Source organism: Neopelma chrysocephalum, unplaced genomic scaffold, assembly GCF_003984885.1.
Source record: "Neopelma chrysocephalum unplaced genomic scaffold, ASM398488v2 Primary Assembly neopelma1_98, whole genome shotgun sequence".
NCBI classification, from domain to species: domain Eukaryota; kingdom Metazoa; phylum Chordata; class Aves; order Passeriformes; family Pipridae; genus Neopelma; species Neopelma chrysocephalum.
In genome coordinates, this window is record NW_020897761.1 from 5,815,536 (window position 1) to 5,832,221 (window position 16,686).

The 16,686-nt window shown below is 36.2% G+C and overlaps 1 protein-coding gene across 8 annotated transcripts in view; it reads right to left on the reverse strand.

Annotated features, from left to right (window-relative positions):
* Positions 1–16,686, reverse strand: part of KCNT2 (potassium sodium-activated channel subfamily T member 2) — a 118,861-nt gene that overhangs the window by 51,360 nt on the left and 50,815 nt on the right. For all 8 annotated transcript variants that reach the window (XM_027694775.1, XM_027694772.1, XM_027694770.1 and 5 more), the window contains exons 10-11: positions 3,607–3,787; positions 1,336–1,500 (exon numbers count right to left, since the gene is read on the reverse strand). In XM_027694775.1, the coding sequence (XP_027550576.1) occupies positions 1,336–1,500; positions 3,607–3,787 (346 nt within the window). The remainder of the gene's footprint in view (positions 1–1,335; positions 1,501–3,606; positions 3,788–16,686) is intronic.

A 16,686-nucleotide genomic window follows, 5' to 3' on the forward strand; every position in this document is an offset into this window, starting at 1 on the left:
TTAATGGGCAATTCCATACTCTGCTTCCTGTGCTACAGATAGTGCTTGTTAGGAAAAGTAAGGTTGGTCTGAAGCATACATGTGTGCACAGATTAAAAGGAGAGGTAAATGGAACATGAGAGGAGAAACTGAGAGCTTAGGACAGGCTTCCTTGGGACACGCAGGGTTTGTGGAAAGCTTTGTGCACTGACTGCAGTGCACCTGCATCCTTCAGCTTCCCAGTTCATAGAATCATTAAGGTTGGAAAACATCTCGAAGATCATTGAGTCAAACTTGATTTCAGCTGTGAAGGGAATGTATATAAGCTCTTTTATTCTTCCTATGTAGTATTTGGACTTTTCTTCTTTGTCTCCAGTGTATCACAGAACCTGACTCATTCTTCAGGTTAGTGCACTAAATTTTGGATTTCAATTTGTGTTTGCATCTATAAAAAATGTGATTTCTTTGTGCATTTGCTTATGCCTCTTGCTAGCTAATTATTTTGGGGAATATTTTGGATTTGGGATTCGGCAAATTGCTGCTCAGCCAATTGAGGATTGTATTTGTGTGATTTTTTGCACTAGTTAATGAAGCATGGTACACAGGTAACTTAGTAAAAGGCATAGAGAAGATTTAGTAAAAGAAATAGTCTGTAGCAAAGGTAATGATAACAAATCCAAATTGCTATCTCATGTCAATAGGCTTTCAGATGTTCCAGACAAGTCATACGACAAGTTTGCAGTAACCAGGGAATATGTGTACACTAAGAAAATCTCTTCTGTTTAATTTTTTAAGGTCTTTGTCCTTTAAAGTACAAATACTTATTTCTTAATTTTCACAATTCTTAAAGGATCTAATCTTTAAAATCCTGTGCAAGGTGCTCTAGGATGACCCTGCTGTAGCAGGGAAGTTGGACCAGATGACCCACTGTGGTCCCTTTCAATCTCACCTATTCTGTGATTCCAAACACTGGCAAAAAACAAAGCAAAATGTGAAAACCAAAAGATGCTTTGACTTATGAGGATTTTCTGATCCAGTCCCAAAACAATGGGGAAAAAAAACACTTTCATTTATTTTCTATTTTATGATAGAATCTAAGGAATTTGCCTGGAAATCTGTGTTTCTAAAAGGACTGGCATAATTCAACAAGACAGTAATTCTACCTATTTAGTCTATTTACCTCAATTTAAAATGCTGTACCTCAGCTTCGTACTGCAATTATAGATTCCCAATTCTGCTAGCTATTCCCAAATTCAGTTTTACAAATTAAAGGCCATTTCAGAAGCCTTTCTGAAAAAAAAAAAAAAATCAGTATTTTGTGTTTCTTATTTTTTGGATTTTTTTTTCTTTCAGTACCTGCAATCTGGGGTGAGCATAGAATTCATTTAAGAAATCCATAAGCAAGTCAATCTTCAGAGAGCTTACACACAGCACAACATGTTTTTCTGTCTGAGCTCTATATCGACTGTAGTTTCCACCGGACTTTTGTCTCTCCATCCATAAATATGCCAGCTGTTCAAACTGCAAGAGATGCCAATTGTCAGTGGAATATAGACGAGTAGGTGTGGAGTACAACTGTATAATGACTTTACAATGTTGCATCATTCAATCTCATGCCTCTATGAAAAGCTGCCCTTAGCCCACAATGTCTTTTTCTTTGTAAAATGTTCAAGTGTATGAGACGAATAATAGGGTGATTGAAAAACTTGGCAATAGTGTCAGAATCTACCACACACAAATAGCAGTGAAAATTCATTAAAATATCATGAGATTACATTAAATCTTAAGATTTTAGAAAAGAATGAAGGCTGGCACCTTATTTCTTTAAGTATTTTATACCTCTGGGCTCTCTTTATCTAATGCCATGTGACATAAGTGGTTCCCTCATATGAAAGGTTAAATTTTCACACATTACTTGGATAGAAGCACCATTTGACTTAGTTTGGGCAATAACTCTTCCCAGAGATTTTATAATGTTCTGAAGGTGACCTGCTGTATACTCTCTAGTCTGTCTTATAAATTTAGATACAATGTAAAAACACAGAAAACACAGCAGCTGTTAATACAGTAAATTTGCTTTTGTAACCTGAACAATATAGGCAGGCTAACAGTAAATATTACTAGTCTGAATCCCTGAGACTAAAGGGAATCCTGTAGCAGTCTATAATAAAACATACAAACACCATTTCAAAGATTCTTGTAAGTAATACGTGTTTAATACAGAGCTCAATTTAACTATATGTCTCTGTGATAGCTGCTTTTTCTCATCCACAGTCAACTGAAGGGGAAGTTGAATCATGAATAATAACTGATTGCATATCATAGCAGGACAAAAGCTCAGGAAAGAATGCCTCCCACATTCTGTGTATGGAAAACTGAAGGAAGCCCTATTATCACTACAAAGTTATAAAAGAAAGTAGCTAATAATAGGTAAATTTATGTGAAAAGCCAGTAGATTCTAGATTATTTACTGCTAATGTAGACCTCTTATTTCTGAAGTATGCATCAGAAGTACCTGAAAGATGAAATGTCTATATTCTAGGAAATTGCAAATTTCTTAAGCAGAGCACATTTTAGTTTTCAATAGAATATATATTTTACTAATTTTTCACTGAGGGAGAATATAATTGTATTAGTGCATACATCTGTAAATACAGACATTAAATATTTAGGTTATAATTAGAGCATTCAAATAACTTCAGTAAAATTAATGCTAAGACTTGAGCTTCCAACCTCCCAGGGTTTCTGTTGTCTGCTCACAGTGAGCTTTAGTTCACTGTCCAAGAAGCTGACTCTGGAAACTCTGCCTGTGTGAGAAACTTTGGAGCTTCATGGTCTAGCAGGTCTACCATAAGCTTTGATAAAAATGCTCAGTGTCTCCCCACACCCTCTCTTTCTGTCACAAGGTCTGGGTGATCAGTGGAACAATGAACATCTTGGCAGGGCTTCCCATGTAACCTCAGAGTTTCTGTCATCCAGCCTCACCTAATGAGCTGGAAAATGCTTGGTGCAAATTTAACAAAGCCGTTTGAATCCTTGAAATATTTGGATTTTCACAAATCAGTCTTTTCCTGTTAAAACTGTTAGAAAGTCCTAAACCTAAGTAGGCATGAAAAATTCCTAACTGTGCTTTTGGCTCTGTGTGTGTGTGTGTACCATACACAGCTGTGAACCCAGTTTGCTGGAGTTGCAGATTTAATGAGATTTTTTTCAAGTTAGCACTGAGCTGTAAGAGTAAGAGAGGAAGTGGAGAGAACCAAGATTAGAAACAGGGAGAGCCTGCTGAGGAAATGCCACACTCATAAAGAAAGTGCTGGCTACTGTTGTGCTTTTTTTTTTTAAATTGCTCCATTAATAACAAACCCGTATCTCAGGATAAAAGAAGGGCTCTGTGGTACATGACGGGAGCAGAAAGCTTTCATCAGCATTTGAAAACTGTTATTAGTGCTCTGATTTTTAGTATAAATCTAGAATACAGGAGAACATACAGGAAAAAGGGGAAAAAAAGAATAGAAGATGGTTCTTTTTTCTGACTTTTTTCATGCCATAATAATAGTAACAATAAATTATTTCAATTATTCTTTTGTTTTAAAAACAATTCTAAAGAGAAGAAAAATCCAAATTTACCTGGATGGGCAGCACCACAAGAGCAACACAGATCATAATGACAACAAGCAGCTTTGAAGGCCATATCTTGGGTGTAACATCCCCAAAGCCCACAGTGGAAAATGTCACTATGCAGAAATAAAGGGAGTCAAAGAGAGTCAACCTGTTTCCTGCTCGTTCCAGATGCTGAATTCCACAAATACTATGTAGAAAAGAATGAATAAAGACATGAAAAATAAAAACTGTTCAAGCTTGATGTTTATATGTGCAGAGAACTATTTATTTTCAGAATTCATAAATTGCTTAGCAAAGACATTTTTCAAAGAAGAGTAAAAATTAGTATCAGAACTGCATTATTGATATAATTTCTAAATGTCATTTGTAATAAAAGAAACTCATTTTTTGATTATTCCAGTATGATAGGCACAACTGTTGCTAGGCTTTGCTTAGTGGCTGTTGTGAGGGAGAGGTGGTATATAGAACATTATGGATTGATGAAATTCCTTTCTAAACCAGAACAAAACAGATGGTATATAGCTGCCACCATTCAAAATTTTTTATAGATATCTTTCAACTTTTACAGGGAGAGTTCGCTGGTATGGCCAAGAAAAATGTACATACTGCTTGCTTTAAATCTATCCCTCTTTATGTTGGTCTCTATCCCTTTGGGTGGCAAGAGTTACTAGTGTGAACTAGTTATGAGAATGTGCTGCATATCAGAATACTGTTGGTACAAATGGGTACTGACTGTCTAGAATAAATTAGAATGTGAGAATTGCAGGCTACTGAATTGTCAGAGGAAAAAGCATCCAGGGTCAGCCTGCAGGTAGAAGGTGGAAGATGACAATTGGTAAGAAGAGCCTGCTCGCTTATAGTACAGAATAGAAATATGGGACTTGGTTGTCTTTAACAGCAGAACAAGTGAAGTTCATCCCTTCCAGTCACACATTTCTGAGAACAAGTAAACGGTAGCCGAAGTTAACTGGTAGTTACTTCTCTTGTAATCAGCATGATGTGCTTTTGGTTTCAAGAAGCAGTAGGAGAATCTGTCCCCAGGTCATACTGCTATTTTGTATGTTGTAGATTTTAAAAATATTTCACTTCATAAAAATATACCATGATAAAGAGCTTCCCAAGCTTAAAATGTGATCTTCTCTGACACAGTAGAATTGCTTAGATGAGTTCAGGCTTTTTAATTATATTCACCTATATTAAAAAAAAAAAAATAAATTGTGGTGTGAACCACCCTGAATAGCGTTTTTTCCCTTGGAGTTAGCAGAATTATTTGTCCTCAGAGAATTAGATAAATATTGATAAATTATACCATAGGCTATAGTAATTACTCTAGAACATACTAAATATTATCTCTTCATATATGGTATCCAAATGGTAACAGTAACTTCCTAATATCTGCCATGGTAAGATCTTTGCATCACCAGGAAGACCCTGTGTTTATAACAGTGTTAGCAGTTGTTCTTCTGTTCTCTGTTCTGTTCTCCAAAAATAATTTAGCTGTGGGCAGTGGCATTTCCAGAACATATGGATCAAATTCCCAGTTTCCTTTTCACAGTTCTAGCATTTGTAGTTTTCACACATCTCAAAATGTTCTAAAAAGGGTGGGGTTTTTTCCCTGTTGTTTGCCTAAGTTTCATGCTTCAGTCAGAACTGATATTTATATTCTATCCAATTCGTCCCACATTTTTCACTGGAGTTGTAATCTAGATCTTCCATAATTTCACTATGTTCACAGTTTTTCTGGGGATTTTTTTGTGATTTTGGGGAGTTTTTTAATTTTTTTTTTTACAAAAAGGATAATTATATTTTTGTCCCTGAAAATACTAACAGAAGGACTGTAAGAAATTATGCTAATGACGATTTCTTTTGGTCTCAGACCAAGGAAGTTTTTCAGCTAAAGCCTTTTCCAGTATTAATTTGAAATAATGAAATATACTGTAGAGGCATCAAAGTATGGAAAAAGAACCCATTTTAATAACAATATTCACATAAGTTACATGTAGTTTTAAAAGCAGAATGGTGATGGATTTTTTTAGTTTTTATTGTTATTATTCCTGATCACCTTGGTGCATTTACTTCTCTTTAGTCGTCTTTTTTGGGTATATCCCTCAAACACATAACTTTGACTTCAGGCATTAGGGTCATAAGAGCCAGGAAAGCAGCAGTTTCACTGAGGCAGTGATATGGCTCCAATGTAACAGAACTATTACACCACTCCACCCAATGAATTTAATATCTGCAGATGAGGTTGTACTGAAGCATAATGCATGATCCTATCATTGGTAGAAATGTATTTTTTCTGCTGATGATGCCTCTGAAATTGCTTGGTGTTTGTATATGCAAAAGGGTCAGTTTTACTCTTTGTATCTGACAGGATGGATCAAAATGTAAACCCCTTAGGGTGGTGGGGATTTTTCTACATTTTTGAGGACTTAGAATTGTTTCTTCCTTCTTTGTTCTTTTTGTAAAACCTTAACAAATTTTTTAAAAGCTTGCTGGTAGGAAAACTCAGGTCTTGATGAATGAGTATTTTCTTTATAATAATAATAATTACTATTATTATACACGAGTTTTCCATAGCTAGCCCACCCAGTCATACTTTAGTTAACTGAAATAAGGTAATATATCATGAACCATTTCAGCCTTTTCTAAGTGAACAGTAGAATTCCTGTTGAATTTAGTGAAATCAAGATTTCATTTCATCGGCTCTACTCCCTTATAGTCCTGTATATTCCTATACCTTAAAGCCATCAAAATAATGTGCCTGATCCAAAATCTTGTGGATCCAAGATGTTTCTCATTGAATTTAGTGGGCATGAGCCAGGGCTTCTCACATTTAGTTAACAATATTAAAGTCACTAAGACATGGGAGCCGTTTCTTCTTTGATGAAGAAGAAATTTAGCTCTCCTAACAACTTGTTGATCAAATTAATTACTTTCCTCAAAATTATTTGCACCACATTTGCAGTTCTTCTAAACTGTATTTGAAGCCCTAACCCTGAAAACAAGGAAATGATAAATCCAAAATCAGGTTACCAAGTCATACTTGGATTGGGTGTTTTGATGCTCTGCCATTAGTCTTCAATAGAACCAGAGATCACAAAACTGCAGAAAAACCTGACTTTCAAGAGACAATTTTATGGGAGTCAAATTAGCAAATAAAATATTTCTTCTGCAACTGTTTCCCAAGAATATTATACTTTCATCTCACCACCCATGCCTTTAAAGGAATGTTACTCAGTGTTTCCAGTATGTCCCTCCCTGTCTGTTTGGGTTACCAGGTTATACTGCATAGAGTGTGCAGGCCAATGTCAATGGCTGTCCATGAAGCCAAGTCCACATGGATTAGTTATTCCATTCCCCACGACTTACTGACATCTTTTAATACAACCTAATTCTTTAGATGAATAGTAGTATCAGCTTTTTTTCCTTATAAATTGTTAAGCATTGCTTTTAGCATAAATACTGCATGTAACAATACATATGTTCTTTTCTGCATTCTTATGTTTACTGACGTAATGAAACATGCAGTAATTTGGGCTTCATGTTTTGCCTGCTGTCATATTTTTAGTGGTATTTTAATCTCCTTGTTCTTGTTTGCTTCCTCTTCCTCTTTCATCCCCCGAAGAAACAATAGTTTCTGTGGTCATCCCTGGAAAAATGTCATGATTTCAAGCAAGAAAGGAATGTTCAATAAACGCAATGCTCACATCAACTTGAAATAAATCACTGTAATAATCAGTACACAGAAAGTCCCTATCAGAAAATGTTTTACAAACTTACAGAGAACAGAAGTATGATTTTAAATACTCTGCTACCACTGCACTTGAAAAACAGAAAGTAAGGAAAACACCATGTAATCTCTGAAGATTAGTAATGTTTAGTTTAGTTATTATTTGAACTTTTGAGAGTTCAATCTGTTTTACGGGAAGTTTTCTTTCTAGTTCCAGGAATCCTTGTTTGCTTGAGTATTTATGTGCCAAAACTAACTACTGTTTGTAAGTAACCTGTCTCCCCATGCAGTACAGAAGTAAGTACTGTAAAGTAAAATAACCCCTGAAATTGTCAGCTTTTTGTCATGCTGCAGAAGCATGTCAGAGAAATGGACACAACAAGAACCATTTGGATAGTAATTTGCAAATACTGCACATTAACTGTCCTTATTTATGATCATTTGTTTACAATCTATTTGATATCAGCATATATTTTCATTACTCAGTGTTGGCAAATATGTTTGATTTCTAAATTATTATTTTTACTTTTTTTTTATTGCTTACAGGTACAACCCCTTGAGGTCTAACATAATGCACCAGATGCTGAGCCCAAAGTCAGAGCTGCTTATGTGTGCTCAGGATTAGGTAATAAGCATTGTTTTCTTTGCTAACTGTAGGGACTAGCTAATACTGTGTTGAAATCAATGTGGACTAATTTTATCAGATTCAGTGTGATTCTGTGGTAGGAGCTCAGTGCTTTAATACTACAGAAGTTACACCTGAAGTTACTCATATACAGCAATTCTGCTTAAGCAAGTTTTCCCAAGTAGTTTCTCACACCCAAAACTCTTTACAATTTCCTCATATCCTACCACAGAATGATGATGTTAGAACTAATTACAAATTAAATTCTAGTGATTTGATTGTTCTGTACTGCTCTTTATATACTGATAGGCATTCAAGACATATTTTACCACTACAGTGGCTGTAACTATCTGCTTAAGGAAACTTCCTCCCTCTTTACACCAAATGGAACAGTTCATACTTCGGTCTGACTCTAGGAGGCATGTGACATCTCTCAGAAGTCTCATAAATGCTTAGAGGTTTTGCTTAAAATCAGCAAAAAGTGCTCACTACTTGCCAAAGATGTTAATAGTAAGCTGGTGCCAGTTTTAAGTCCTTGAACTGAAGGTGATTTTAGGTCTATTGCTGTATCTGGAGAATGCCCTGCTTTGCACAGAGGAAAACAGTTTATCATACTAGAAATCGTCTCTGTGGGGTGTTCAGTCTTCTCTAGAGCATTCATGTACAGCCAGATGCAGTTTTGTCCCATATTTTAAAATTAGACATTTTTGGAAAAGCTTGTAGAACTAAGTATCCATACAATCATTAAACACTCAATTTACACTTCACAAACTCTGGCTTGAATACTGATATAACTGGAGTGACATTAAAGTAGCATTTTTTACTCATTCATTCTATCAGATGCATATGGAAACGCTGTCTGTTGACTTCTGAATGACAACACATGTCCCCTGAATTTTAATTACCTTTTTCCTGTGAAACACTACTGAGCTGTGTAATCTGGTCCTTACAGAAGGTGAAGGTGCTGCTAATCACATTATCTGTGACCTAAAAACCTAACACTTTCTGACAGAGCCCCTGATTCTTGTGTAAATAATGAAGAGGCAAAGAAAAAGAACAAGGGATGAGTAGAAACTGCAGCAAGTAAAAGAGTGAAGCAACAATCAGAAAATACTCTGACCAATAATAAAATGTCAATCCCATCCAAACACCCTGAAGTTGAGGTTTTAGCTTGCTAAAAACAAAATGCTTCCATTTTTTCCAAGTCTTGTGATAATTTCTCAGGTCTTTTATAAAGCCTGAGGTTTTTTCTAACTTATTTTGTGGAAAGCAATTTTCCATAAACAATATTCAAACAGAAAAAAAATTACTAGTTTTAAATAGATATACAATTTTCAAAATGTTAAAATGACAGAATCTAGTACAATATATCACGTAAAATATATCAAATTTAAGCATTACAATGAGAACTTCCTATTTTCACCTTTCATTCCACATAGAAGGCTTTAATGCTGTGGGAATAATGGAATTCCAGGACATAGAAATTACTAATTGCATACAAGACAGTAGGCAATAAATGAGGGAGAACTGCTGATTGGAAAGAAGATGAAGGCTGTTATGCTGCCTTTAAAGTAAGTCAGCGGAGAAATATACTTGCTATTCTTAGGTGGCAACAAATGATCCCATGAATGCAGTAGATCATGCTGAAATGTATTCACTGACTGGACAAAAAAAATAGGGCTTCTTAATATTCAAGGACAAAGTTAATGTTGTGACAACTCTCAGATATTTTTGCAACTCTAATGCCACTACATCAGCCAGTCTAATGTGAACCTTTCTATTTTTCCAGACATGTTCTTTTCAGCGTATATTTTCATACAACACTCTCCCTTTTTCTTTTTCAGAATCACAATAGTGAAGGGAAAAACAGGCTTTGAATCAAACTTTTCACTTCTGGGGGACTTTGAACACAAGTTGAGGTAAGAGTGCAAAACTTTCACTACACAGCAATGCCACCATGTCAGAAATTAATTCTGAATTTCCTTTCAGCTGGAAAGGTCACCTTTGTTTGTATTCCAGTTGTATCCTTATCCCACACGATGGTGTTTGATGACATGATTATTACCCATGGGGTCTTTTATAAACATTTTCCTTCCCCAAAGAATGTTACATGCAGCTAATGGTTGCAAAAGCTGAACTTATAAAAATAAACTCTTCCTCTAGGAACTCGTGACTTCCAGAAACTGAAGAACATCTTGTTAAGCAGAATAGGATATTATGAAATTACCATCTGTATATAAATATTTGTTGAATCTGAGTGAGAACCTTTCTACTCCTGCTGCTGTATTTTGTGAAATGAGAAGCAGAGCTGTAATTAATCGGCTGTGGTCATTGAGACTGCACAAGTAGAGCCCCACTGTGGGCAGCATTCAGCTCTGTACTTCCATAAAAAGGTCTGTACACACTTCAGTCTGTAAGTCCAAAGGACTACCTGTATTTTTGTATGCTTTCAACCTGCCCCAGAGCTTTGATGGTAAACAAAGTCTGGCAGTTCAGCTTCAATACTGTGTCAATACTGTTGGCAGCTGAGAGCCTGCTGTGGAGTCTGAGGTTCTGGATTGCTCACACAAGGAGTCAGTATTGAGGAAACAGAATCATGCAGTCAGAACTTAACCACCAGATACTATTCATCTTCAGGGTGTGTACAGAATTAGGTGATATTACATACCTGTCCTTTCTCAGGAAGATTAATCAGGTAATCTATTTATAATATTCAAAAATTAGATGTGCTGGGCTGGAAAATTTGAATGCAAACCTCTTAACTTAATACACCCAATATGTTATGCTTTGGAACATCATGTTTAATGTTTCTTGCAATAGTTTTGAAACATTCTTAGGGTCTAACAGTTGTTATGCAAACCACCCACGCTCCCTCAATCAAATTGAACTAACAATTGAAAGATTCATTATCTGCATATTTGTTAAATGTGCATTCAGAAAAAAACTAACCCAGCGTGCAGAATAGTCTATAAGCTACTGACAGAAACCTTTTGTTAATTCTCAACCTAACTCTAGTCATAGCACATTTTAATGACAAATGGATTTAATTTTATTGTTAAGTCAAAATTCTCTCCTTTTCAGATTTTGCCTTGTCATTTGATTTTTAAAGACATGGATCTTCCTTACACTTCTATCCATTTTTACATCTTCTTGACAGCCTCTCATCTGCCTGCACTTTTGAGTGCAACTGCTTTTTGCTGCTCTCATTGCTGCTATTGAAACAACTGCTCCAGGACAAACCAAGTTACCTTACTCAGCTGCAAAATTTTCAGGTTTCCTAGAAATTAACAGATAGGCAATACTCAGGAAGAGTGGTCTTTCTTGCACTGCATATCCTGCTGTGAAACACAAACCAATAGCAAATACAGGCTGGAGTGGTCTAAAACTTGCAAGTGATTCAAAGCAAATACCACTTGTCTTATTCCCTTTAACCAAAGCCATTAGGTGTGCAGCCCTTTGAAAAGCTCACCAGTGATATTTTCCTTCCCAGCTTAAATTTCCATAAAACATATATTCTGTTGCAGAGTTATATAAAGAGAATTTTACTTGTGGACATAGAATAAACTGCTTTCTGCTTCCCATATTCATATCTCACAATATTTTAAAATGCTATTGCAGCCAACCCTCATGGTCTGCACTAAGCTTATCTTTTTCCAGACATTTTCATTCACATTTGTTTTCATCTCCAATTATCTAAAAGGACTTCACAGTATAATGATTATAATGGTAACTTTCATCATTAGAAGATGTGGAGAACTGAGACGGGTATCAGAAAGTTGGCTCTTCCTGAGCTCTGAGGCCCCCCTGAATCATAGTCTACCCACCTCACAAATTCTTCCTTTCTAATTCCAGGTCCTGCAAGTCTAGCTTGTGGAGTGACTATTCCATACAGCATTATTTTTGTATGTGATGTATAACCAAAGCAAGAAAAACTAGTCATGGAATATCATTTACTAGAAACAACTTTTCAAGTGTTTACTAGTAACCACAGCGGCATGGGATCAAGGGTTGCAGTTGATGATCTCAGAGGTCTTTTCTAACACAGCTGATTCTATGATTCTGTGATTCTATGATACTGAGTTAATGGATGCTTTTATGAGGCACCCAAAAGAGAGAAAAGCACTTCTGGAGAAAAACAACAGAATGTGCATTTGAAAGACTAAAGGGTGAATAAATAGAAGACCCAGACACGTAGGCTAGAAAGTGATGAGAAATCTCTCACGGCAGCTGCTTTCTGTGCTTTATATAATCTTTCCAAGAACAAAGCAGAGAAGTTTGCAGATATGAATAGGAGACAGATGGAATATGATGGAATAATTTGAACATTTTCAGAAGCCCACGTGAAGACCACTAGGAAATGTTACAAGTATGAAGGAACATAGAGAGAGTAATCTGATGAGCAGCTTCTATTGGATAGTGTTTACAACTACAATAAGGAGTTCATTCTTGCAGGTGAATACTTACAGATCAGTGAATGCAAAAGCTTTATGATAACTTAAATGAGCATGTTAACTGCTCCATTTGAGTTTTATTACTGCACTATCATTTACCTTTTAAGTAGAAGTGTATATTTTTATGAAATAAAGATGGTATTTTAAATAAATGTTAAAGATGCCATAATAGGCAGCAATCACGAGTATTGAGGCCATGCTCCTGAGAACGCAACTGCGTTGGGCAGGGCACATCTCTAGGATGAAGGACCACCGCCTCCCTAAGATCCTGCTCTATGGTGAACTTGCCACTGGCTGCCGCAAGAGAGGAGCTCCAAAGAAAAGATACAAGGACTCCCTGAAGCAACAACTCAGCCTCGGGCATATTGATCACCATAACTGGTCCACTCTGGCCTCTAATCGGGAGGCCTGGAGACAGACCATTTATAACGCTGCTGATGCTTTTGAGAAGGCACGCAGGATCACTCTTGAGGAGAAAAGACAACGCAGAAAGAATCGAACCTTGCAGAATATACCATCTAAGGAGTCTTTCTGCTGTGTCTTTTGCAACCGGACTTGCCTTTCTCGTATTGGCCTTTTTAGCCACCAACGCGCTTGCATGAAAAATGGGTAGAGCCCTTCCCAAATCTTCGTTCGCGAAGCCTAGCCATGATGAAAATGAAAAAGATGCCATACAGTAAACGTAAGCACATTGTCTAGCATTTTTAATAATAACTGGAAGTTTCAGTGAAAATAACAGTACTGCATATTATTTAAATTAAAAGGCTGTGCTGTTCTAAAATATGGTAACCCCTTTCTGTTTATTAAAATGAAACAAGGAGACAGATTTGTTCCCTAAGTCACAAGTTAGACGGACATACCTGTTTTCTGCATCTCTGGATGCTGGATAAAACACACCTCTGTGGGTGAGAACTTTGGGTAATGGGAAACTTTCTATTGTTCTCCCTTCTGGAAAACTTAAATGTAGAAAGAGTGTTTAAGGTGAAAGGCTGTAGTCTGATCACCTGAGGGCAGGGGTGTACACTTCTCACATTTCAAACTGCGCTATGAAATCACTGACTCATCAGTGGTCTGTGTTATCATTAAGAGTATTTGTCTTCAATATTTTGTTTGCTATGTGTATAAATTTGCCATCATTCTTTCATATGCATACGTGTTGTAAATTGTTGGTACCTCTGTCCAGCCTGTACATGGGCATTTGGGGAGACCCCTGGTGGCCTAGTGGTTAGCGTGCAGGACTTTCACTGCTGCGACCACGGGTTCAAATCCCGGTCTCCTGGCCTGATGGAGGTCGTTAGCCCTGTGTGGCCATCCATCTATGAGAAGGACACTCTAAACAAACCTACGTCCTGAGGACCTCACTGCCATTGTCCAAGCTTGCTTGGCCCCGGCAGATGAACCTTAGGATTAAAGGGTGGGCTCAGTTCAGCGCAGGCTGTGTCTCACCTAAAAAATCCATTGCGCAGGCTGGAAAGGTAAAAGACCTTTCCCCAGATCTTCGTTCACGAAGATGGGCCATTATTATTATAAACATGGGCATTTACATTATTTTTTCACCCAGGTGTGACACTGTATGGCTGACTGTGCCTTTAGTCTTCAATTCTTTGAAAAATATCTGTCTAAAAGTTACAGTAATTTCTAATGGAATACCATGTATGCAGAAGAGAAATTTTTTTTCTTTTAAAATTCACTTTAGAAGTGTTTTTTTTCTTTCAAAATCCACTGTAAATGCACTAAAATCCTTCTTCTTTTTAGATGATTTCATATCACAACCTGAGCTCTGCCAAAACCTCTGAGATGTCCTTTCAACATTCCATAAAGCTATGCCTAATGTAAACAGAGGGTGAGTGCCAAGTTTCTGGTGGTGCCAAGTTCTGTTAGTATGGCCAAAGTTACATCAACATCTTTTTTAACTCGTCACTTTCTGATTTGAGAAATATGAACTTTGCTAAACTTCACACCCTTAAAATATAGTTGGAATGTGAAACAGACAATAAAAGTGAGCATATCACTAAAGAGTTATGCTGCTGTTTACAAATCAGCATAATGAGTTACCGCTTGTTGGAGAACCAGAAGAACTCATAGCATCTAATAATACAGTTTAATCTGTTATCATAAACCACCACAAACACCAAATCTTTGTAAAGTTAAATAAATAGTTTGTCAGTCTAATGAATCAGTCAATGAAAGACATATTTATTTTTGTAGGTTTGCATGGTAATGACAACTTGATTTTTGAGCCAGGACCTGTGAGTGATGATGGTTTGCTGCCAGCCATTGAATGATGAGGTAACATTCTCAACATAGTTAATCATCATTGTTACATGTGGCATTCTAGTTGCTACTGTCTAAAGTGATAGAACATTCTTAAAGACAGCATGTGAGTATCAGGTTTTTCTTTTTACTGCAAAGATAAAATGAAGCATGGGAAATGTAATGCCTTCCTGTTAAGAAAGAGGTGGAAAACAGAGGTTTAAAACACTTATATATTGAATAGCCCCTTTAAGGGGAACTTTACATGCTTTTATTTAAGTCCTCCCAAAACCAAAGCAAAACCAAAGATTTATTTTCCCAATATGATGATTATTTCACAATCTGCAGACTCTGGTCATATTCCAGATCAACTTTCATTCTAGCATTCTATTTTACTTAAGTTATTCTTGTCACCCCTGTTACAAAGGTAACGCACATCTTTTGCATAGATAACATTTATATTTTCGCACAAGATATCTACAAGTCTGTAGATATTTCAAGTCTGTGTGTATGTGTGCATGTGTGTTTACAAACCAATGGAAAGCTTAGTAGAAAACCCACATCCTAATAATTTGCATGCCTGTTGAGTTTACCTGCCTAGCTCCCCGTGTCTTAATCCTCAAATCCTTTTCTCTGGCTGCATTTTTTCTGTGGATCTTTTTCAAGTGCTGATACTTTTGAAAACACACATATCTGAAATGCATATTGCACATATTAAAATATGGTATTATTTTTAATGGACTTTTTTTCTTTGACATTCCTTATTTGTCCTTGCTGTTTGAACAATCACTTCTACATTTTCTCCAAACCCCTCTTTACAACACAGAAAATTAAACCACATTTTGACAGTTTTATTTCTAATTTTACTAAGACTTCAAGTATTCCTTACAGTCACTCTGTCTTGTGCTATGTTCCTGCAAAAGAGCAAGGACAGGAGTGCATTCAGACTAAGAGGAATTTTATGTGTTGCTTTACATGTGTTGGCAAGCCTTAATTAGTTAATATTAGCAATAGCTTGATTCTATTATAGCCCACAAAATTCAAAATATGATTGCTGAAGAAAGGATACCATGGAGATGCAGTCTCTTAGAATTGTATTTCTAACAGTTCAAATGTTATATGACTCAAAATCATTTACGATTTTCCTCTGTTTGTAATGGTAATTGGTCTTTGCTGCCAGAACAACCTCTGCTTGTCATGGTATCTGGTAATATTATTACTGTATTACAAGATGTCATGATAATAAAGGCTGAAAATTTGTTCTCCCAATGGCATATTCAGAGTGCATAATGTTTTCCAAAATATTGTGTCTCCCGAATATTCTCAATACATCTTTAATGAAAAGATTATTGATGTAAATATTAGCAGCATTTGGTATTTGAGAGACATTTTTACATCCCATGGAACTTACTGGGGAAAATACTGGGAAAGAACTTGAGAGAAATTTTATTTCCTTCTTGGGCAGGAATTTGGTTTTGAATCTATTTTTACACTTTACTTAAATATGCATATTTTGATTACTGAATTTTCAGTACCTTCACACGGCAGAAAAAAAATTATTAGAAGAGAAAGATCAAAGATGATTCACAAGATAGAGGCTGGAATTTTCAGAATAAAAAGTAATTCAATGTCTAACTCCCACAAAGAATAAAGGTCTTGCAAGATGGACTGAAAATTCTTCATCGTGTCAATTTAAAATATTGATTTACAGAATACACTACTAGACTGCGAAATTGCAATCACATTAATTGTCAAAGGATGATTTACCAGACCTATAATGTAGGGGTACACACCATACAAAATACTGAAATATCATGTGGTACAACAATAGACAACAAAAAATGTGCATAAGTTTATTTTGCCTTTCCAATTTATTCAAATTTAACTTTGCCCACCTCTATCTAAATTCAGTTTGGAACTACCGATTTTCAGATTAATGCAACCTGTACTAGAAAATCAGCAAAGTTTGATTGTAACTTGGAAAGATCACAAGTGTGTGAAGCCCTGACTCATTTTCCAGGGTG